Source organism: Cupressus sempervirens, chromosome 9 (assembly GCF_028749045.1).
Source record: "Cupressus sempervirens isolate cs-2001-9-10 chromosome 9, ASM2874904v1, whole genome shotgun sequence".
Classification (NCBI taxonomy): domain Eukaryota; kingdom Viridiplantae; phylum Streptophyta; class Pinopsida; order Cupressales; family Cupressaceae; genus Cupressus; species Cupressus sempervirens.
In genome coordinates, this window is record NC_143126.1 from 625,919,011 (window position 1) to 625,944,458 (window position 25,448).

A 25,448-nucleotide genomic window follows, 5' to 3' on the forward strand; every position below is an offset into this window, starting at 1 on the left:
GATGCCATAGAACATTTTCTAGTGAAAAAGCGTGAAAATCTGTGAAGGCACATACTTCAAGGCAAACAAGTGGAAGACCCAAAAAAATGAAGACATACCCAAAAGAGAGCTCGAAAACTCCAAAAGGAATATGTTGTCGGATTCTAGATCCATTAGCTCCAACATCAAGGCACAGAAATTGAGGCGCCCAAAAATCTGATGACAACCCAATTGAGATCTTGAAAACCCACCAAGAATCTTTTTTAAAAATTTGATCCAATATGAAAATTTAGGGTTTTGACCAAAAATGGCCCTGGCTGCAATAAACCCCAAAATAATAGAGGATTTACAAAAAATAATGTTGGGCGCCAATCTGGTGATAAGGGTTTAAGAAACCCTAGATGTCACCCAAGGAGCTTCAAACGCCACAAAATAAACTAAAAATCCCATCCAAAACCTCGTGCAAAAACTAGATGTAGCAACCAGAAGAAAACATGGGTATTTTGGCATCAAAATACTATAAATTGGAGCAAAAAATGGTGTTATTATAGATGTGGTTTGTAGTAACAAAACACCGGAGTAACATCTGAAAAAACCAGCGACTATGAAAACCTTGCAAAGGCTGAAAATGGTGATTTTAGAAAAACGTGATTTGTCACAGGAAACCCTAGCCGAACCAAAGGTTTTGAAACATTTGCATGAAAATAACTTTGATAATAGAAAGTAGATAATTTCAACCAAGAAATTATAATTATTTTTTAAAACATTTAGGTTATTGGCTCTCACCATATTACGAAGTTATTGGTGAATATTTTCTCGATATTAACAAAGACCGAGAGATCAATATATCCAAAAGAACGAATGATGTTTCCTTAGGAAACAATCTTAAAGAATAGAAATATTCTATACTAAATACATGAAACTAAATATTAGAAACATTCTAATATCTACAGTAGATTACAATAGATAACCATTTAATAATAAATAATAATAATAGAAACCATCTATTATCGATATAAGAACCTTATTGACACTCTATATCGATTCTCCTATTGCTATGTTGACGGCTTCCTTCATCCGCATTTTGACTTCTGAATCCTCTATGTATGTTACAAGATATTGACATTACTTTGTCCCGTCTTCTGCCCAAAAACACCCAGGATTTCAATTACGAGATTTCATCTTTCTTGTTTTCTACAATTTCACCAAGCGTTTTTCTTTTGTGTAGGGATTTTAACTCTATAAGAGACTTGGATTCTTCTACCGACCATCAATCTTCTTGCATGTGCTCAATAGTAAGCTTCAAAAATATGTGTCAGAACTGAACTAGCTTGTATTTGCACTCGAATGTTATTGATATAGTCTAGATTGACGTTACTGACTCTAAAAGATGACCAATGACTGGTTCCAAGTGATTTCCCTACCTTCTTATTAAGGTGAGAACAAACAAAACTCCTCCTAGATAGACAATGAATTTCAATGAAGCATGTCAGAAAAACCTTAGTTTGCTCCACTTGCAGTTTACATGAATGTATGCTTCTATCATAAACTCCATGAGTTCAAACTCTATTTTGAAAACTCTTTGCTTTGTGTTGACCATTAGCTTAAGCAAATCCTTCCCAATAAGAGTTGGTTTTGTCTCTGGTATTCACATTAATGGTTGGATTGAATTATTTATTGTAGTAATAATTTAAATATAATTTTCCTAACCTTAAGGGTCTGTTTGGTTTCTGGAATTTAAAAAACCCAGAGTTCTACAAACCTTGGTTTAGCCAAATCAAGGTTTTGTTTATCTTCATTCCAATTTTTGGGATTTTACTGAAACCGTTTGTTTCAAAGTAACGTGAATCGGAATCGGATCGGAATCGGCAAGACCGAATCGAATCATGAATAGGCAATGAATCGGCAAATTTGAAAAAACCCTTTTAATTTAAAGATTTTAACAATGTCAAACTTATTTCATGCACCCTTTATTGAATATAACTTAAACACACTATAACATCATCAAATAGAAGTTAAAACTTAACATACATAAACATGGAAGGTTGGAACATAAAATCCATCACATACGTAACTATGTTATCTAAAATGTAAATTGTAGGCTAGCTGAAGTAAATAGAAATCAAATGATCATAATGATTTAAATCGTAGAATGTATGTAAGATGATCCATAAGACATCAAATCATAAATGTATGTAAGAATCTAAGATGAAGATCCATGAAAGCTTGAAACATATGTCTATCAATGATTTAGTATCAATATCTATAAACAAAATATAAAAACAAAGCTCCAGCTCAAGCCTCGGGCTCATAGTTGTCATCATCCTCAACATCATCCTCAAGCCCGACTGCAGCCTCAACCTCAACCTCCGAGTATCCAGTCTTCCTAGTAGCAAGGCGTCTAATGTAGGTCCTAGAGGACTGTCGAGCCATATCTCCCGCATGTAAGATGGGCTCACGAACATCGCTAGGGCCTGTGTCTGTGCGTGCATGTGTGCGTCTACCAATGCCTGAAGAACATGCTCTAGCTGCCTCAGCCTCTATATCCACTTGGTCAACCCACACACGGTCTAATCAATGAAGACTGGATCCACAACCTCTATGAGCCACTCTGATTCTGGATCAATCTCCTCCAGAATGATTCGAGAGGAGTCAATGCCCAAAATTTGTCTGATCCTAAGACGGAGGTTGTAATAAACAAAGACAAGATCATTCAACCTCTGCACTGTCAACCTATTTCTCCTCTTCGAATGGATGTGCTCGAACATGGGCCAACTGAGCTCACATCCAGAAGCACTGCTTGGCTGACTCAGAATACGGATGACAATTTTTTGAAGTTTTGGGGTTGTGGCCCCAAACATTTGCCACCATCTATCTGAAATGAGGGAAAATAAAAACAATTAGTCTCATTTACAAATTACAAGTTAACTTTAAAATTACATAATCAACTTTAAGTTTAGAATCTGGATTCATGAACATTGAATATATTATTTAATTTTCACCTAGCTGTAGTGTTGTCTGAGCATTTATGGCCATCCTGCCAGAGAAAAGTGGCCCCTCTTTATTGTTGAACTAGTCTAGCTCAACAATCGCAGCAGCGCTATCTTCATCGCTACTCAACCTCTGAATCACTGTGTATAAGCCAGTGAGAACCTCCGCATCCGCCTTGAACTCAGGATGAAAACGAAATGTTGGATTCAGATTGTAAGTTGCTGCATGGATGGGTCGATGGAGCTGATTCTGCCATCTCCTATCGATGATCTCCCAAATAGAGCCATACCTCTCCTATACTCCTACATATTGGGCTCTGATGGCCTCCTTGGCCCTATCCATGCCCTCATAAATGTAGCCCATAGAGAGTTTCTCCCCATCAGCAGTTCATAGCAAAGCTACAAGGGGCTCAGTGACCTACATATAAAGTTAAAAAAAAATTTTAAGTCAAAACTTAAATATAAAATAATATAACTTAAAATAAAAGTAAAGTACTAAATGTTAAATTGCAATAAATTTACCTTAAGGATTTCTCTAGCGGGTTTCCAAAAACCATTCTCATCAAATATGCAATCTGCCACATCTATGCCTATGGTGGTCGTAGCATAGGAAGAGGAAATCCACTCCCACCCAACAAGCATGCTCCTCAATTCATCCCTTAATGTCAACAAGGACTGCAGGGTGATGAAATTCGAGGCAAACCTCGTGATACCTGGGCAAGCTAACTCCTTGCCTTCTGTGTACTTCCTCATTGTGCTAAGGACAAATGAATGATTATAAATGAACTTGCATATGTTTTTTGCCCTTTCCACACATGACTTGACAAACTCAAGTTTGCCAATTTCCTCCAACATGAGGTCAATGCAATGTGCCGCACAAGGGGACCAAAATATGGTGGGGTGCCTCTCCATCAAAAGTTTACCTACAACAATTTTAAGTCAATTAGACATTCAAATTTCAAAACTCAAATAAATTTATTTTCAAAACTTGAAAAGTTAAAAGTTTACCTACAGCAACATAACTTGTTGCATTATCCGACACCACCTGGATCACATTTTGTTCTCCCACCTCTGCTATGACTTCCTCAATAGCCTCACATAAGTATGTGGCATTTTTTACATGTGCGAAAGCATCAATGGATTTGATGAACATGGTCTATCCTACAAGTAACAAAACAACGAATTATAATATTAAATGAATCATCAACAAATTAGCATTCAACAAATTAAAATTTACAATTATGTATGTAGGAAAGTAGAATGACCAATCACCTGCATAGGATACAAGAAAATTGAGGAGTGTTCTATTTCTCCTAATTGTCCAACCATCAATCATGATAGTGCAACACTTTGCAATCCACGCCTTTCGGTTCTCCTTGAGCTCAACCCTCATGTCCTCTACCATCTCATCCAAGAGGTATCCGCTCAACTCAGCCTCAGTTGGGGCTTTAAACCCCGGACCACAAATAGCAATTACATCTATCATGTTTTGCCAATAAGGAGCCCTGTCACAAATAAAAATTTAGATGTCAAAGACTCAAATTATAAAAAAAGTAGATATAATTAAAGTTTTACTTTTACTTTTAATTTTAACTTTAAAGAAAACAAAGAAAAAAGAATCAATTACCTGGCTGCAATAAATGGAATGTTGCAAAAGTACCAAAATTTGCATATCTCCTTTCTGGCAGCATCATGAATCTCCTTATTCAAACCCATGCCCTCAAGCGTGGGTTGGGAACCAGGAGTAGTGCGGGGCACAAAGTAACTATCCATTTTGTTTTTCCGCACTCTAGGCTGCAATAGGTTAGTGTGGGACTCTGTCTCAGTATGTGACCGACTAACACTAGCACTAGCACGAGCAGAAGAACTAGGATAAAAACGAGGCTTAGAAGAACCCTCTCCAACACAACCTACAAATGCGGAACCTAATGCAGATGTAGATGTGGATGCGGCTACAGATGCGGGAACATGGGAGCCAATACCCCTTAACCCTTCAAGTTGCATTTTCCTATTCGCTTTGTCTTTTTCAATTTTTTCTAATGCCATTAAGCAAGTGCATTTTGCCTCAGGAGTTTGGTGAGTGCAAATTGTAACATCGTGTCCAGGCATAAGAGCAATGTGGTATTTCAATCTATAAATACCTCCAGAAGTTGTTTTTTCTTTACAAAACATAGATTTTGTTTGATATTTGGTTCTTCCAGGAAACTCTTCGTTATATTTCCAACATTCATTTTTTTTACCCATTGCGAATTTGTGAAAAATGAAAGCAAAAGCTGCTGCAATAAAAAAATTTATGTAAAATATCAAAATTTGAAGCTAATAAAAGCTACAAAACAACAAACCCTAGTTTGCAACTTATTAAAAATAAAGAACATTCAAGATTTAAACTAAAAATCTTGAAAACTATAAAAATTTACAAAAAATGCATAATACACTAAAAATTTAAGAAAAAATGTATAATACACTAACATGCAAAAAAAAAATGAGCACTTACCTCTTGCAAATGAGTTGAGGAGTGTTGATATTGGCTCCTTAATGCTCCCAATGCAATTGATGGCCTCCCCAAATGGATTGTTGATCTCTTTGGTGCTCTTCCTTCTTGCCGGTTAGAAACCTATGGCTTTTCTTTTCTCTTTATCTCTCTCACTTTTTCTCTCTTCTACTCATGCTTAACAAATAGAAGGCCCTTTAGGGTTATAACAAAGAGAATAGGTCAAAAAGAAAGTAAAAAAAACAAGTTATTTTTTTTAAATTTACAACTCCATACTTTTCTGGCTACAGGCAATTTCTTGCCGATTTTTCCATCCGATTCATGCGAATTTTGTGATGAATCGCCGATACCGGCGATTCATGTGATTCATCCAAAAAAATCGGGTATGGTGATTCCCGACTCCAAAAAAATCGGCCACCTTGAATCTTATCGCTGAATTGCCGATTCACGTGATTTTCGAGCGATTCTCGTTAGTATGGTTTGTTTCACTCGGAAGATGCGTGTGAAGACACATTTTTATGTGTAAGCTTGGAGTTGAAGGCAAATTTCAAAAAGTAGTCCAATCTATTGTTTTTACACTCCTTAAAAAACAAAACCAGGTTTTGATTTTCAATTCCTACTTTTTTAAGGAAGTTGGAAAACCTGGTTTTGAGGCAAAATTGGAAGTCCCGTGTGCTAATTCCATTTTGCAAATTTTGAAACAAAAACACAAATTTTCAAATCTAGGTTTTGAAAAAGCCAATTCCTGTCATCTTCCAGGAACCAAACGGACCCTAAGTGTTGGAATCTATATATAAATGAGTTCGTCAATGATAAAACTTCAAACTTTATAAATTTGATTTCCACTGATAGATCGAGGCCCAAAATACCCTTCATTGCTTATTAGAGCCAATAGAATAATATTATATCTCCAATATATTCGGCTCTATCAATGTTGACAATAGAAATTGCCTTAAACGATAATCCTCAGTTTCTTTTCGCAAGTATTCATGTTCGCTAAATAAAGAACTGCACAGAACTTGAACCTCCCGATAATTTATTAGCAATATAGTATATATGTTTGTCCAAATGAAATGACACTTCAAGCAAATAAGAATGCTACTTATTTAATTCTCCACGATAAAATTTTCTCTCCATATTACTTTATTCCAACTAAATGGCCCACAATTCAAATATTGAGAATATAATAATCATTTTCTCCTCCCAGTCCAAAATATTTTGTATAAATAGCAGAATTCTAAATACTAATCTTCAAATAACCTCACAGGTTGGCAGGATACACTACTCTGATATCATTGTAACATCCCAATAGGATATTATCTCCAAATTTTCTTACAAATGGTTTCAGAATATAACAGATAAATTATGCAATGAAACCCAACAATATTAACTAGTAATTGTTCATATAAACTCTTCAGAAATATGTGTTATTGCGTTATAGATCAGGAATACAATAACAAGCATCAAGTTGAATCTTAAATACAAAAATACAGTCGGATTGGAAATGTAAGAAAGTGTAAGCACAAGTGAGACACCTAGTGTGATATCTCTATGGACAATGGGGTTGCGTCCATTGTATACCGGCACGAGGGTCTCTATCCTCAAGCTGGATGGATGCCAAAGCTTTCCAAATAACTATCCACGATAGAATGAAGTCTGAATCATAAACCAAGCATGTCCAAAATGAACCCCTCATCCTTTTATTTTTATAACATTACCCTTAAGCTTCTTTCTCCTGTCCTTTCTCTATTTCCCTTCTTTGTCACCTTCAACCCACTTTATAATATTAAATTGACCCATTTTATAAATTGGCATCAAGCTCCCTTAAGCCAAAATCAATGTTTTATGAATTGACTTCAGAATTCCGAATGTCCCAAAATGGGGACATTACAGCTTCTTCAAGGCCCTTCAAAATGTATAATGACAGAGATGTTGGTATTCTTCAAGAACAATGGCTTGACTTTTCCGACCTTCGTGATCCAACATTTGGTAGGCATGTGGCCAAGACAAATAGAGCTACATTATCTCAAAGGGACCCTATTGGATGGTGGATGTGGCATGGTAGAAATGCACCTGAGCTAAAAAAATTTGCCATTTGCCTTCTTTCATAGATTGTGAATTCCTCTGCTATAGAGAGGAATTTGTCCACATATAGCTTCATCCAATCCATTAAGAGAAACAACCTTACCTCTAAACGATCGAAGAAGTTAAAAGGTTGTTCACAGTGTATTGCACCTACAAGATCGGCAAACTCAGTATCGCCAGACTCTATCATTACGTTGGGATAATAATCTCGAGGATGCTATGCAAGTTGAGGAGGATGAGACAACTCTAGGATTGGTTCAAATTCCATTGGATGAGGACCCTTTGCCTATAGCTACTACTGACTCAGAGGATGATGATGCTTATTTAGATTTAGACTTAGACTTAGATCTGTAGAGGATAGCCATATATTTGGCATATATTATTTGATATTTGCAGATACATTATTGATTTTGAATCACGATTCTAATGGACAAGTGACAACTTATTAGTATTTTAGTTTGACTACTATTTATGTCATTTGATTTCATGCATGATACTTGGAGCCTTTGGGCATTTTTCTACATTTACACCATATATATTACAATGAATTATGAATGTATTTAGCATTTTAATTTTGTTAATTTCAATTTGTTATGTTACATGTACATTATATTGAGCTTTTTAAATGCCTATGATGAAAAGTTTATCAATGTTTTGTTATGCATATTTGAGTTTTGCCTTTATATATAAAAAAATCCCCTATGTTTTTAATCGTTGTCCCTTGAGGTCCCATCCCCTAAATTTTGGCTTCGACCTGCACTCATACCAAAAACACATCCCAGTCCTAGAAACTTCATGGAGCATAGGTTAGGATTGAAGAATACTGAGAGGGGGGGTGTGAATCAGTATTCTAGCTTGCTTATTTACTTCAAACTGATTGACCATATACCATATAAAGCATATAGAAAGTAAACTTAAACACAACACAAAGACAATCAAAGAACTCATAACACCATATTTTGCTTTTAAGAAAACTCAATTAAGGGTAAAACCTCGACAGGGATGGTACCCACAAATAATCTCACTACTGCAATAATGAATGTCCTATTAAAGGCATAACTACAAAAGAATTGAAAAACACTTGCATTCATGCACTTTCTTGGAGCTTATTACCAAAATACATAATAGATCTAGCCTTATTCGGGTTCATTGATCAAATCAAATAAACAAAATTGGGCTTACTGTCTTTTACAAAACTAACTAGTAGCATCAACAATGCTTGAACATTTCCGATGAAGCTCTAGCAAGTCTCAGCATCAAATACAATCTTTGATCACATAAGTCACATCTACACATCATATCCTCTATCCACACTTCAAGCATCCTCTTTGCAATCAAAACTCGATTGCATATATGAACCAAACATGAAACATTTGAAATCCTTAACCAAATCAACAGATCAATGCTTGTTAACAAAAGTAATTGACTCTTATATTGGCTCAACCAAAATATAACATTTATCTAAACTTATCTTCAATTAATCAATCATACTAGTAAATCTTTACCGAACTACTATGTTCTTCACAAAATATTGTCATCTTAATATTCAATAATGAATATCTCTTGCATGCAATCACTTTAAGCTCTACAATGATCAGTTTAGAGATAATCATATGTCTACATTCATGCTCAACAATTGCATCCTCTAACTCTTAGAAATGACTTTGATATGATCTGATCTATCTAACTGTTCTAAACTCTATCTCCGGCAAATAGATAACTCGTAAGTATCAAAACCTTTGGTAAAGTATCTAATCTCCAATAAGACCAAGAGTAAATGAAAAGTAGTTTTCATCAATGACAACATACCATTCACACCTATAATGTCCCCAAATTTTCATAAAATATTTTAGTTAGGTTAATTAATTAAATGGTCCTAGAAATTTAAATAATATCACAAGGACTTATTTAATTAATTGATTTAATTAATAAAGGGGCCCCATTTTTTATTAATATCTATAGGTGTCTGTCGTTTCGACATTCTTTTGTAAACCCTCAGGAGTTTTCACTAAAGGGGTATTTAAGTGTACTATATAGGAAGTTACTAGTATGCAATGTGGATTTTTTTTTGTACTGTGAATTCCTACTAGAGTTTAGTATTGTTTGCCATTTTGGAAATCCAAGACCTTCTCTACTTTGCTATCATGGTTTTGGAGGGATTTCCTCACCCTATTCTATTCTCTGTATTACTTTACTTGGACTAAGCAAATCCGAGTACCATCATTGTTTGCAACTATATTCTCTTTGTGATAAATTGTGATTCACTCGTGTATCTATTAAATGGTGTATTTATGTGTGTTGCAATTCAATGTCTTCTCTAAATCATTAATGAAGGATATTAAAACTCTATATTGATTTACTCCCTGTGGCAAAAACACCCCACACTAACCACCTCCATTTCAAAGATCGTAGGCCAGGGAACTTCTTGACGGGAGCTAGAAGCACTTCCTGACAGGAACCAAGCAACTTCCTACAACGAACCAGGCAAAATTCTAACGAGAGCTCAAAGCACTTCTTGATGGGAGCTAAAAGCACTTCCTAATGAGAACCAAGCAAATTCCGAATGGGAACAGGCAACTCTCAAGTGGAACTAAGAGCAACTTCCTGACTAGAACTAGAAGCCGAACTTTACAACAATGTATCACTCTTGCCAACAACATAGACAAGGAGGTAACTTACAGACTTTGTGTTGCTTTTGTACTTTCTCAATTTGTACATGTAAGGTTAAATATACATTGGAGACTGAGTTGCACATTTCATCTTTGTTCCTAAATTCTCATAAGGAGTTGTGGAAAGACTTTGAGTTTTTGCGAGCTTCTTGTTTTAAGTTTTGCTAAAACTGTACTGAAGAAATTGTTGTAAAGATAGAAACATGTACTTTGGAATAAGGGAATGCAACACAAGAAGTACAACTACTCTAAAAGAAGAGAGTATGGTAAATGTAATGCCTTGGAAATTACCTCAATGTACATAATCTTAGGTGTCAAGTTTAGTATGGGTTGTCTTCAGTAATTGTTGATAGGGAGAGACTTCCCTTAATTAGGAGACGTTGTGTCTCTCGTGCTACAGTAGGAACCATTGTTTTGCAACTGATCCTTAAAAATTGTTGGTTGAAAAATATTACCCAACAAGTTCCAATACAAGACATTTGTGTCTTTCCCTAAGGCAGTGAGCCCCAGTTATGCAAATCATTCAAGTGTTGTTGAGCTTAACATTGTAATTCAAGATATACAATTGGTGAGTTTAGATTCTCATCATGGTTTTTCCCAACCTTGGGTTTTCCACAAAAATCCAATGTTCTTGTGTTCGTTTTGCTTTATGTTTTTTGGTTAATTAAAATGCATTGAGATCTGGTCTATAGTTAGAATTGTTGTTCGGACTGATTCAACCCCCTACCTTACTCCTTTTGTGTGTTCAACAATAGCAACACAAGTTGCCTCAAGATGATTGTGTTAGATGTAAATTGAGTCCCAAAATCTATTTAAAAATAAAAAATAAAAAATTAATAGAATACAAAAAAGATATAAAAATAAATCAATGATAACTAGTTAATTGTAGAATATAAAAATTGAAGTGTTTCAATTATATTTAGTAACTCCAACGTTGAAATTGTTCTAAAACTAGCTTGTGACAAGTTATTGTCTATGACGAATGTCTAGATCTCTTCAACCTTAGTATAGATTTGTTTGATCCAATTTATTTTCCTAACCGACTTTCGTAGCATGAGGTCGAAAGAACAGACAACAAAAGGTGTCCAATACATGTATTTGAAGTGTGTCTCAATCACCGTACCTGCAACTCTATAGTTTTTTGCATTGTTTATTATGACTTAACATTTTGAAGACCCACATCCTAGATGCATTGTATAAGGATGTTAGCAATAAATTGTACATCCTTCACCTATCCCTCGCAATTCACAACTTTCGAAAACATTATCCTTTTAGGACACACTACAATCACATTAATGATTAATCAATGACCGATTTTTGGTATCCTTCCATACATCAGAAATGTTTAACAACCCTACTTGTTTCCATGAATTTCTAATGTGAGCCAATGCATTGTCTAGAATTTTAACCTCCTTTGCTAGTAAAGTGCTACACACCTCATAACCTAGCCCTGTTCGCACTTGTGGAGCCTCATTTTCTTTTCTCAACATTTCCTATGAATATGGTGATTGTACAATATTTAATGACAACCCATTTGCATATACACATCCTACAATAGTTTGATCTACAATCTCTCTAGTATCATTCTGAAATTCTCTCTCTAGTGGCCCCTTGCTTTTCTTTGTGGTAATGGGTTCTTCAATTCAGCCAAAGAATGGGTGGCTCTCTACTACGACATTGGGAAAATCACAATGAGATGGAGAAGTTCAGGATCTTGGTCTACATCCTTTTCCTTTCACCAAAGGATGGTTTACAACTTGTCCAATTCTTGCATTTGCTTCCTCTTGCTCTCTAATAAATCTTGTTATTTGATAGGTAGTAGTCCTTTCTTATCTAGTCCCATACACACTTTGATTCTTTGTTGGGGAATGGCACATATGATGCAGGAGCATCCTATTTTTCCTTGTTAATCTTGCACTTTTGTTCCTTTTGCCAGTTGCTGCCGAGTTCCAGTTATTGTCGAGCACCAGTTTTGCATTTGTTGCCGAGTTCTTAGTGGGTACCGAGCGTTTAGTGGATGCCGAGCTTCCTAGTTGGTCCCGAGTTCTTAGTTGCTGTTGAGTATTCTTTGGTTGCCGAGTTCGTGTGATTGCCAAGTGATCCTTTGGCTGCCTAGCTTGTGTGGATGTCGAGTGACAGTTTTGAAAAGCTTTTGTTTGTCGAGTTATCTGTGTCTGGTTCCTATTTGGGCCGACCTTACTTGTATTTAATTTATGTATAGGTAGTTAATAACTGTTGAGAGCCAACTTGTGGCTTTTCTATGTTCTAGAATCTTCTGTAAGCTATTTTGGCAAGTATTTAAGGGAATCTTGGGTAGGTCTTAATCATATTTCAGGGAAGATAATTTTGGTAGAGGAATCTAGGGGGAGCAACTTGGTGGTAGAAGTTTGTATTTGAGTCTGGAGATCTATTCTTTTTTGAAAGATGTATTCTTCTTTGTAATGGTCGTAACCCGAAAGGTCGTACAGCCAAGCATGTTGGATGTAAACTTCTTGATTTGAATATATGATATATTGTCTCTCTGGATCTAAATCTCATTCCTCTTGTTCATTTTCTACTGTGTGATTGTTTGTTGGTTTTTGGATCACCTCATTTTGGGGTGCAGTCGGATTTTGTTGCATCATTTTCAAATTATCGTTGCATAATTTGGTATTAGAGCCCAGTTGTTCCTCAGTGTGCAAGCAGATCGCCGAAGTGTGAGGCAGTTTGTACCAGGACCTTGGTTGGGCGAAGTTTATCAGAGAAGGGTTTTGATTTCGGAAGTTCTAGCTAGTTGGCGATTTGGTGTAGGGTGGCAGATTTGCAGATTTGGCCTGCACTTGCAGAGAACTTGTCATTCGTTCTTTACTTGTATGTGTAAAGATGGTTCGAGGAAGGAGAAATGTCGATCCAAAGTTATTGGACATGCTAAGGAAGCTTGCAGCCGGAGTAGAAGCTATTGAGTTAGCACAAAATCATGGAAGACATCTTGATGAATACGATTCTTTTTTGGATGATTTACATGAAAGGATTGAAGATCTAGAAAAGCATGATTTGAGTTGGCATCTGAAGATTAGAAAGAAGATTTGTTGGCCGGTTAAATAGATTATGAAGAGAAGACAGATCATGGAAGTACGTGATGATTCTAATGAAATGGAGGAAGCATCTTTTGGTTTTCATGAGCAGATGGATAAATCTGACATGGAACTTGCAGGGCATCTTGTTGTGCGCAATGAGGTTGCTGAAAAGGAGAGTTTCACTTATGTTGGTAAGGAATTGGATGTTGTTATACAAAATGATGTTAATGTTGGAATGGATGTGATTGAGGACTTATCTATTGTTGCTGATCTGGAGTTATATGTTCATTCTGTTATGGATTTTATTGGTCTGGATGTTGCTTGTGGTAAGATGGATATAGTTACTGGTAATATGGTTGAGGATTTCAGAGATGTTATTGATGTGAATTTACATGACACTGTTGTTACTGATATGGATCTAAATTTATATGTCGCTAGTGAGATGCTGAAGGATATGGATGTTAATACTAATTTTGATGATGTTGCTGATCTATATATTGCTGAAGGAATGAATATACATGTTGTTTCTGTTATGGACTTGTTTACTATGGATTTAAGATCATATGTTGTTGCTGATCGGGTTTGTGATTTGGAAGTTATTGCTGATTTGGTTTTCATGTATGAGAATGACGTTATAGATGGTGGTAATGATAATTTGCAGATGGAGCATTGTGATTTTCAGTTGAGTGAGTATGTTGATTGGTAGGATGAGATTTTGATTTTTGAATAGATGAGGCATAGATGGTTGAATTTCAGATTTGATCTTATATCCTTAATGGAGTGGAAACCTTTTGTGAAGATGAGGCTGAGTACAGAATTTTCTTTCGAAAGCAAAATGTGGGACACATTTTTTTCTATTTACCCCATTAGTCTAATGCAAGAGCATCCTAGGTTTCCTTGTAATCCTACACTTTTGTTCCTTTTGCCAATTGCTACCGAGTTCCAGTTATTGTTGAGCGCCAGTTTTGCAGTTGTTGCCGAGTTCCTAGTGAGTACTGAGTTCTTAGTTGCTGCCGAGTATTCTTTGGTTGTCAAGTTCGTGTGATTGCCGAGTGGTCTTCAATTGCCAAGTGATCCTTTGGTTGCCAAGCTCGTGTGGATGCCGAGTGCCAATTTTGAAAAGTTTTCGTTTGCCGAGTTATCTATGTCTGGTTCCTATTTGGGCCGACCTTGCTTGTATTTAATTTAGGTATAGGTAGTTGATAACTGTTGAGAGCCGACTTGTGGCTTTTCTATGTTCTAGAATCTTCTGTAAGCCGTTTTGGCAAGTATTTAAGAAAAACTTGGGTAGAGTCTTAATCATATTTTGGGGAAGATAATTTTGGTAGAGGAGTCTGGTGGGAGTAGCTTGGAGGTAGAAGTTTGTATTTGAGTCTGGAGATCTGTTCTTCTTTGAAAGATGTATTCTTCTTTGTAATGGTCATAGCCTAGAAGGCTGTATAGCCGAGCATGTTGGATGTAAACTTCTTGATTTGAATATACGATATATTGTCTCTCTGGATCTGAATCTCGCTCCTCTTGTTCATTTTCCGCTATGTGATTGTTTGCTGGTTTCTAGATCACCTCATTTTGGGGTGCAGCCGGATTATCACTGCATCATTTCCGGATTATCGTTGCATCAACATAAATGGGTTGTCACATGGTTGTAGGAGCCAATTTTCTCCACCTTACAAAAATACTTATTCAAACAATTGTTTCACTTCTCTTTACATGGCTTGTTAGTGTAACATATTTCCATAGTGGCGAATTTCGGTCAGTGGGTCAAGCAAATACACCAACACTCATTGCCATTATGTTATCTACAACACATCAAAGAAAATAGCTATTAATAATATAATATTTATCAATAAGTCATATTACATATATTAAAATCATAGTTCCAAGAATCACAGCGATTCATGCGATTCACGCGATTCGGCGATTCGATTCAAGCCAAACGATTTTTTGTGAATCGGTGAATCAAATCAGCGATAAAGGGTTTATGAAATAAGTTACTCACTAAATTTCAAGGGTTTTTTAAATTTTCCGATTCATGGCCGATTCGATTCCGATTCATGGCCGATTCACGATTTGATTCGGCCTTGCCGATTCCGATTCTTGTTACTTTGATTAAAATTATCAAATAATATTCATTAAAAATATATACATATAAATTAAACCACAATTTTGATTTACATTTTTATTTTAAATATGTACATAAACTATATCTCATTACAAAGAATATCAATATTATTATATAAATGCTAAAACCTATAATATAATTTTATGTTACATATTTCAAAGTTTAAACAAATCTTTATAAAATCATAAATTTTTAAACTATAAAAATTACAACAAATATTTTTAAGTTATGAATAAAATGTAGTTTGAAATAAAGAAATTGCATATTCATGAAAGAAAAATATTACATACTTATAACTTCTTTGCTCTAGTTCACGCGATGCACTTGCGCTTTCTTTTGAGTTCCACTCTCTTATGATCTGATTTTATCTTCATTTGAACTCACAATCTTTGTTTGTAACCACAAAGGCAGAAAGAACCTTGTTTGCACCCACGGCCTTTTACTTGTGACCACGACAGTGGGAAGAATCTCATAGATGAATAAGTAATAATGCGTTGGAGGTTTTTGGCACTTGTTTGACATTAGATTTTTGTTTAAAGATTTTTGCATTTGTTTAAGCAAACTAATGCTTGAAAATTGCATCAATTTAAACTAAAAATGCCACATCACCATCAGACTCGATCGAATTCACAATCAAATTATCACATCATTGTCAAAACATCTTAATTCAAGGTGGAAAACACTAATGCATTTCAGAAATAAAAATATCAAACCCTATTTGATCCCACAAGTATTCTTAAACTCATCTGATTTCGGATATGTATTGTACTGAAATCTCAAGGAAAAACCATGAAGTACTATTAACTTAGTTTTGGGTAGTACACCAAGTACAACATATACCTCTATTATCTTGTTTTCTTTTCTCTAATGGATTTGGTAGGTCAGGTTTCTTTTAAAATTGGACCCAAAAAATAATTCATACCCTTCTATGATATGGCATTATGTCCAACTTTACCCCCAATGCTCTATTATATTGTTATCCCTCTATTATCTATGGAGCTTTGCAAGATTAGTGGAGCTCACTTTTGTCCCAATATAAATTAGAAGTATCCACAAATAAAATATTAAAACTCATTATTAATGCCAAGGATTAACCATATAATCTATTGCATGGAGAGCAGCTAACTATCTGATATTTTACATAAATCATTGCCATGTTGTATACCAACCCCACATTTTCCTATATAATAATTAAAGGAAAATGGTTTTAGCAGCTTTATGTGAAAATTGCAAACAACATTCCAAATTCAGTCCAATGGCTTTCACTTCCCAAAGTAGGAAAATGTCAAGTTCATTTTATGATAATGAGATTTTAGGATATGGGAAATAAGGGCCCATAATTGAGATAAGAAGTTTTTAATTTCAACCTATCTAGGAATTAACTTGACAAAAGCCTCACAAGAGATGAGTTTTTTAGTCTAAAATCCAAGGAACTGCCTTAACACTTATTTTCCCATATTCCATGAACCTTTTCAAGGACAATCCTTTGCATGTTACCATTTTGAAATAAACAATAAATAGACTGTTTTGCACTGTTCCACAAAAAGATACATATAATCTCACTTTCCCTGCACATCAAAATCTCTTGGAAGGAAAAGCTTCTTTATCCAAACAAACAAAAAGACAATGCTTTTAAGCTATTCCTCTTCCTTATTAACTACTTAATTGGGGCTGTTACAATCAATAACAAGTACTTAAGGACACGAAGATTCATAATTGTGCTCATCTCATCCATAGTCGATGAATCCCCACTTGATGAATATGTTGATTTTATCTCCATGGTATAGCTGGAATCAAATTTACCAATCAATAACAAGTACTTAAGGACACGAAGATTCATAATTGTGCTCGTCTCATCCATAGTCAATGAATCCCCACTTGATGAATATGTTGATTTTATCTCCATGGTATAGCTGGAATCAAATTTATCAATTTAAGGTATTGGGGTAAAATTATCAAAACATGAGGCAAGAGCCTACGACAAAACGGTAAATTGTGAACCTCTCATCTGGGAGATCTTGGGTTTGAGTCTACTCGAGCTTAACACATAATAATAATTAATCTCAACAAACAATAATAAAATAATAAATAAGCTAGGCTTCAGCCAATTACCGATCAAAAAAACATTAATAATACATGAAGCACTCATGTAAGACCATTCCTTCCTTCGAAGTTCTAGCTTTCTTCCCTTGTTCCCAACAAGGCCATAGCTCCGCATTTTATTGTCTCCATTATTTGCATAATTTCAGATTCACCTTTTTCCATTCAAACCATATCTTCCATAACAAGAGAATATAAATTTTAAAACTCACCTCAGTAGATTTGCCTCAAGTACCAAAAGGACCAGATGGGAAGGCTGTACTACTTTGGAAAACATCATAGCATATCATCTTGTGCAATTTAATGCACACAAAGAATTGTAAAGGGGGAATTAGCACTCACCCATCTAAGCTATGATTTGAAAATCTTAAATTGTAAATGTTATGCAGCCAAGAAGATGAGGATAGACAATTGATCCTCAAACATAAAAGCCAAGCATGAAAATTTCAGAAAAGACACCGTAACCAGACCACAAAGGAGAACTAAGAATAAGAAGCGAAAAGAGAGGAAAACAACCAATCAGATTCAAGTGCAAGGAAAAGTGAGTCTCCAATGGCAAAAATGGAGGATGATTGTTTGCCTTCCTTGCCAAGCTGTAGAGCACTGCCTTGCTTTCCTTTAGAGGAATTTTATAAAATAAATATTTGAACATATTGTGTGTGTGTGTGTGTGTGTGTGTGTGTGTGTGTGTGTGTGTGAGAGAGAGAGAGAGAGAGAGAGAGAGAGAGAGAGAGAGTTTCTCTACCAGAAAACAAGTATATCTTAAAAGATATAAGAAGAAAATCAAGAGATAAAAAAGGAAAACTAAAATGGTAATTCAGGGAAATGTAGAGCAACTGTCGAAGACAATTTTGGGATGAATGTATGATATCCTTCTTCCTCATAACAGTACTTCATCTTAAATAATGCCACAGAATCTCTAAGAGGTCAAAGGAAAATACAACTCCAACAGCCCCAATTATTTTTTTGTCTTGCCAGCTACCATTACAGCTACTATTGATAACAGTAGTAGTAGTGACGGTTGAAATATCCTGAGTTTTGGGTCTCATCTGTTCAATGGGATTAACTCAAGTAGTAAGAGTATTATGTCTTCTAAAATAAAGGCCCGAGTTCAAATTCACAGTACACATAATGAAGTGTTGAATCGGGTAGAACATCCAACATGCTTCGTATGACATTATTTAATGCACAAGGCCATGTGCAAGAATTAGATGAAATTAGCATAAAAGACTCACTTGGTCAAACCCAGAAGGAATACAGAAATAACAGACAAAGAAACTTCAAAATCTTATTATTGTGATTTAAATAGCAATATCTACCACCAACATCTGAGTCAAATTATTAAATTTAAAATTACCTTAAATTTAAATTTAAGGGAAATAACAACATTTTTTTTCCATGCATCAAATCAATTTCAAATCCTCCTTCCACATATCCAAGCTAAATAAGACAGATTGCTGAAGCAGAAGATAGTTTAGGAACTCAAAAGAATCGGGAAAAGGGGAAAACATGACATTTTATGATAGCAATCAAGATATCCTACAGAACCTAAAAATTTAAACGAGTCATTAAGGTACAGAAATAATTACCTCCGCATCATTAATCCAAACAGAATGAGCAGCTAAAAGGTTTTCTCCCAGAAGGCCTAGATTCTCTAAATATGTAACAGTCCCCTGATTCACTGCCCGAGTGCTGGCTACATATTCATTCTCATATGGAATTTCTGCAACATGCTAAACAACAGGACAGCATGTTATCCGTATAAGGAATAAGAATAAACCAAGATCCTTTTTTTCATCCAGATGCATCATGCATTTTTCCCAATTCATTTTCAAATTTTTAATTCAAAATTACAAATAGGAAAAGGTCATCCATTCCAGACATGATAGGAATAGAAATCTTGCAAGGAAAGCATGTAAGTATGACATGTCTCTCTTAAAGGATTTAGTTGGGTTGCCAATAAGACATAATACTAGAGAATAACTGGCTAGCAACATAGAATTTTTGCACAGTAAAACTGATAACACTATTTGCTACCATAAAACAAGCCCCTGTAGAGCCAGAAACATTAAACAATTCAATAGTTCAGAAATTATAAGGTAATAAAGACACCATCATCCAATGCAAAGCTAAAATGCTTGTGATTGATTATGTCAAATTCAAAGAGCCAAATTCATCTTCTTTTGCCTACATTTGAATAGTTCACATCCATTGGGATGGTCTGACAAAGTATGTCAGCTGAGTGTCCAACGGGCCTTGACCAATAGGAAAAGACTTAGGAAAGAGTTAGATACATCTGCAAATGAAGTGGCGGTATGAGTTAAAGGTTTCTGTTTCTGCCCATTTTATCAATAAAATGCAAAGTAATGTAGTGCAAACAGAACCTGAGAATTGACTTCTAGCAACCCTTTTTATGGGTCCCAGGTATTGTGCTCAATTGCAGAGCCAACTAGTATTGGCAAAACTAGAGCAACACATACAGCATTGATGCATATAGATTAAAAATAGCTCCTCTTAAGACAGACAAATCTAGAGGCTTGCTAACATTAACCGTACATCGAGGATTTATGAATTACAGATGTAGTTAAATATATCAAGCCTCAAAATCCAGTAACTGCGGAAAGTTGCAGCCCCCGTGGGGACAAGAAGAATTTACAATCTGCTTAGTACCAACTGATGATGATATCTTAAAGTAAAAATAGAGCATATGCAAGAGAAACTAAAACACATTAGATGTCAGTTTTGTGAGATTTTTTACTGTTTGTTAAGGCATCTCTTTGATGGCCAACTTTCATGTGTCATTATTTCTTCTATGACTTTTTCTTCCTAGAAACACATGATAATATATACAGTCTCATGTCTCATTCAACGCAAGTTGAGTGGATACAGATATACATACAGTATCCAATATGGGTATGGCCATTGTGGAGACCTCCAATATGGATAAAGCTGGATATGATATTCATAAAAACACAGACATATTTTACTCTATCTTCAAAGTTGTTAGGGGGATTTCCATTACTTTAAAAACAATATAAACAAGTAATTGGTCCATAAATAATTATAAGTTGATTTAAAAATTTACATTAAGTAAAAGATATACAAACTGGAACCTATAATTTTTCTATTAGAGTTAGTTAATAATAATCAACTGATTACAGAAGTAAAACGTCGAAAGTATCTACAACACTATCATCCAAATAGTGTCGATTAAATTCAGAGTATGCATTTAAAATTTATAATGGAAGAGACTGAATTTCAGCCAATATTAACAAGGAAAAAAATGTGAGATCGTCCAACTGATATAAACATTCGACTCATTATGCCCAAAAAAACGAAATCAGCCTATGCTGACTAGTCCCATCCATCATTATTGCTTCTGTCATTAGTAGTATTCCAGCTATCTCTATAGAAAGAATCTTCCTCATATGTACCACTAGCTTCCTCCCTTTGAATGCTATTGTCATGTTGCTGCATGATCCCCTGTTGAGTTTGATCAGGATCAGTATATCTGGTATGTTCAACTTGCTGAGGTGGCTAAGTACTGGGATTCAATCTATACTTATCCTGCTCTTCAAGCACAAAACTGGAAAGCTGAATGTCTTTTTGGAATAACACCATGTTTCCTTCTTTGAGCAGCTCTAGAAACCTCTCCCTTGAGACTTCAATAATAGCAACGACCTGTGACATGATGTGAGAGTGGGTGAGTTTTAGGAAAAACTCAGTAAGATCCCTTTGCCTTCCTTGGAAAAGTTCTTCATTCCTTTGCTTCCAGATAAACCATAGAATTTCATTAGTAAGAGCAAACCATAAAGCATTAAGTTGTAAATCAAAAGCTTCCACAAAACCAGCAAGGATCTCCTCCCAAGACAAACCAGGCTTTTGGTTCCATCTCAGGTGATTGCCAAAGAAAAGAGCCCAAATATTGGAGGCAAAATTGCATTCAAAAAACAAATGCTCAAAAGACTCTTCATAGTGGCACAGGGAATAAGAAATAGACTATTTACCATTGGAAGAAAGAAAAGACCCAACAGCAAGTTCCTTAAGCAAAAGCACCCACCTAAAGCACACCTTCTTGGGTTCAACGTGACAGTGCCAAAACAACTCAAAAATAAATTTCCATCTAGAACAAGACCATCTAAAATCCCAGACCTGGTTGATTCTGTCAAAGATATCAAAATTATAGTTAAGCAACTTATAAATCTGTTTACAAGAGAAGTCACCAAGAGGCTTACGATCTGTCCAACAAACCTGCTACAAAAACTGATGAGAGTTGATGCACTTACTAGGGAAGAACTTACCCACTACCTTACTGATTAGTGTGTAAGTCTTTCTCTGAGAATTAGGAATGTTAAATTTAATCCTTAGTTCTTCCCATGAACCCATCCGATTATCCACCACAATGTCCTGCAAAAGAGATATCCCTTTTTTGTGCCAAGGCTTAGCAGAGCAACACTGAGTTAGGCTAGGGGTTTATTGTTAAGATACACACCCGACCAGATAGATCTATCTTAGATGGAGTAGTAATATGGATTCTTACCCACAGCATTCCTTGGACAGATTAAGTGCTTGACCTGATCCCACGCTTTCCAAATACAGTGCAACACCTTGAAGCCTGCAACCCTAACCTCAAAGTCCCCTAAGACTATATCCATAAGAGGAACATCCCCCACTGCTTTCCCTTCTTCATTTTGGCTCTAGTCAGATTGCTCCTAATCAAAACTTTTCATGATTCATTGCCATCAAGGGCCTTAACGATCCATTTAGAGGACAGAGAAAATCCTCATTTTTTGATATCTATCATACCAAGGCCTCCCAGCTCTTTAGGATAACAACACCATTCCCATTTCACACTGTGTTTTCTACTATTACCCATGCCATCAGACCACAAAAAATTCCTTAGAATCTTTTTAATGTTGTTATTCTGGTATTTATCAAATAACCATGTCGAGGCATGGTAAACAGTATGAGATGATAGCACCTTTTGACCACTTGTGCTCTTCCCACAATAGAAAGCGTGTGTGTCTTCCATTTCAGGTGTTTGTTTTCAATTTTTTTATAAATCCATGTCCACATGTATTTCAGAGAAGGTTCAACAGAAAAGGGAATTCCCAAGTACCTCACAATGTTGTGAGGACCAATCCATTGCCATTCTTGATCTTTAGCCCAAGCAGGAGAAGAATCTTCCCATCCAATGATGGAGGATTTCATAGGAGATACCTTGGCACCAGATGCTTTGCAAAAGAGCTGTAATCTATTAAAAATATTATTAAAGTTAGCCTCAAAGAGCTCCACAAAAAGAGCAGTATCATCTACAAATTGTTCCAAGATTAACATATCACAATTGGGTAAGCAAATACCCTTGATTAAGGGACCCAATTCCTTGGCCTTAAGAGTATAATTCAATGCATCTGCAACAAGAACAAATAATGAAGCAGCTAGAGGACATCCTTGTCTGATTGAACTACCCAAAGGGATAGACTCTAAAAGTTCTCCATTAACTTCAATAACTGTTGAGGAATCCTTAAAGAGAATGTCAACCCACTTGCAAAAGAATGGTGGGAACCCTAGGGCTTTCAAAATAAAAGTCACAAACTTCCATTCAATTCTACCATTTTCCTTCTCAAAATCAAGAAGCGCCATTCTTGCATTTTGGCCACTATCCTTAGCCCATTATATAGCCTCTCAAATGGTATTGAGATTCTCCAGAATATGCCTTCGTTTAATGAAGCGTGTATGGGTGATAGACACAATGCATACCAGCAACTCTTCTTGCCAAAAGTTTGGCTATGATTTTACATGACAAGTTCAGTAGGGTGATTGGTCTCCAATTTTTAACATGAGACTTGTCACCACCTTTCAACAACAGCTTAATGATACCCTTGTTAATTTCTTCACCAATGGATCCAGCTTCAAAGGCCTCCTCATAGACCACTAACAACTCATCTGCCACCCCCTCCTTATTCTTCTTGTAAAACTCAGCCAAGATTCCATCCACCCCTGGAGACTACCATTGGCTAAAGAGTTGATAACTTGATATTATCTTCAATTTCCTTAATATCAATATGTTTACTCAAAATTTTGGCTTGGCCTCTGGAAACCTTTTTTGGAATAAGTTTGGCACAATTATCTAGAGCAACATTATTATCATCGCCATGCTTAGAACTGAAAAGATGTTTATAGAACTTGTAAAAGGCATCAAGAATATCTCCATTGTTAGTGGTGAGACCATTATCAGTAAGTATTCCTTCAATGTTCTCTCTACTATGTTTAGCCGTAAGCAAATTGAAAAAGTATTTAGTACCTTTGTATCCTTCATTGAGCCAGTAGCCTTAGCTCTAACCTTCTGCCCTTGAATTTTGTAGTTTTGGATCTTTCTAAGCTGCATGTTAGTATCAATCAACTGCCTTTGAAGATTTAGGTCTTTACCCTTGTCCTACAGATCTTTCTCAACTTTATTAAGTTTTTTTCATATAAGCTTTCCTCCCTCCTATCTTTAGCTTCTTTGCACCCAATAATTTGGAAGATCTTCCTCCAATTGTCAACCATACACCCGTGATTGGCCCTAGTAGAGGACTTATTATTACACATCTTAGTTAGAACTGAGACCATTTTCATGGCGTTCACAATATCCTCATCCTGCAATAAAGTGGTATTGAGCTTGAAGGACTTTCTCCTAATAGGGGCTTCATTATTGAAAGTTTTAAGGTAGTTGATGCAGACATATATGGGGGAGTGATGAGACATACTTGCAGGAGAGACCACAACAGGGGTTTTGCCAAACTACTTCTTAATATCAAAGATGAAAGGGTTCAAGTATATTTTATCAAGTCTACAATAGATTCTCTTTTTGTAAGCTTGACTATTGCACTGTGTATACCAAATCCCCTCCAACTCCTATTTGCTGTTATCCATAGGATCTTTAACTTTGGATCTTCTTTTGAATTTGGACCAAAAGTAAAATTCATTGCCTTTCCATTCATGCCTAGAACCACCCACCTTATCATAAACACAACAACCATCTAGGCAGTACATGCAAGTGGCAGCCTCTAGATAGGTCAAGTACAGGTGACGATAGTGCACCCCACTTGCAGACCGCACTCTTCCTTCAATCTCCAAATTGGGACCTATAATTAAATTAACAACAATTACGAATAAATCTAAGTTCAAGTAAAATTTAGCATAAATTAAGAATTATATCAAAATATATTTAGAGAAAGATATAAATTTATAAAACAAATCACTCAGTTTTAATTTTTGGTCTTAATTAAAAATAAAAGCTATAATAAAAACTAGTAAATATAAATTTAAATATAAAAAGTTCAGTAAATTTTAAAAATTTAAATATATGCTAATAATATTTATTTATATTTACGGAAAAAAAATTATATCTCTTCAAACATCATAAGATGAACATAAAATTTTAACAATTCAGTTTTTAAAAATAATTAAAATTGTAACACCAAAAAAAATAGTAGAGTTGCATTGGAAGATATCCCAAAAGAAATGGGCCGTTGAAACCGAAAACAATTTCATTCTCCCTCATTTGTTGTAGGTTTTGTTTCCATCAATTCTTTTTTTAAATGCTGATATTGGCATGGTAGAATGGTTAACTTGGAGGAGTGTTGTTATTTCCATCAAGTTTCAAACCCAATTGGGGTGCTATTGTTGAATATCTTAAAGCAAATGAGCTCCCCCCATTTGTGACCTCACTTGTTCATAGCTCCTAACCAAAAGCATTTAACCCTTCTTGGAAAAAACTAAATTTTCTTTTTTTTTTTAATTTACAAAGGTCTATATCAAATATCTTTTAAAATCAAATCACATAGTATCTGAAATGGTTAAAAAATAAGATTTCAGTATCCATATCAGATATGGGAATACATATGCCCAAGGGGCAAAGATCTATTTTGCTACTTTGATTAAATTTAGTCAGATGATTGTTATATAATTTTA

The 25,448-nt window shown here is 35.4% G+C and overlaps 1 protein-coding gene across 4 annotated transcripts in view; it reads right to left on the bottom strand.

The window, feature by feature from the left end:
- The window catches only part of LOC149540262 (uncharacterized), a 256,350-nt gene that overhangs the window by 182,065 nt on the left and 48,837 nt on the right, over positions 1 to 25,448 (bottom strand). For 3 of the 4 annotated variants that reach the window (XM_089801401.1, XM_089801402.1, XM_089801403.1), the window contains exon 5: positions 19,082 to 19,225. The exons of the other annotated variant lie outside the window; for it this stretch is intronic. In XM_089801401.1, coding sequence (XP_089657527.1) covers positions 19,082 to 19,225 — 144 coding nt within the window. The remainder of the gene's footprint in view (positions 1 to 19,081; positions 19,226 to 25,448) is intronic. 4 annotated transcript variants of the gene reach the window in all.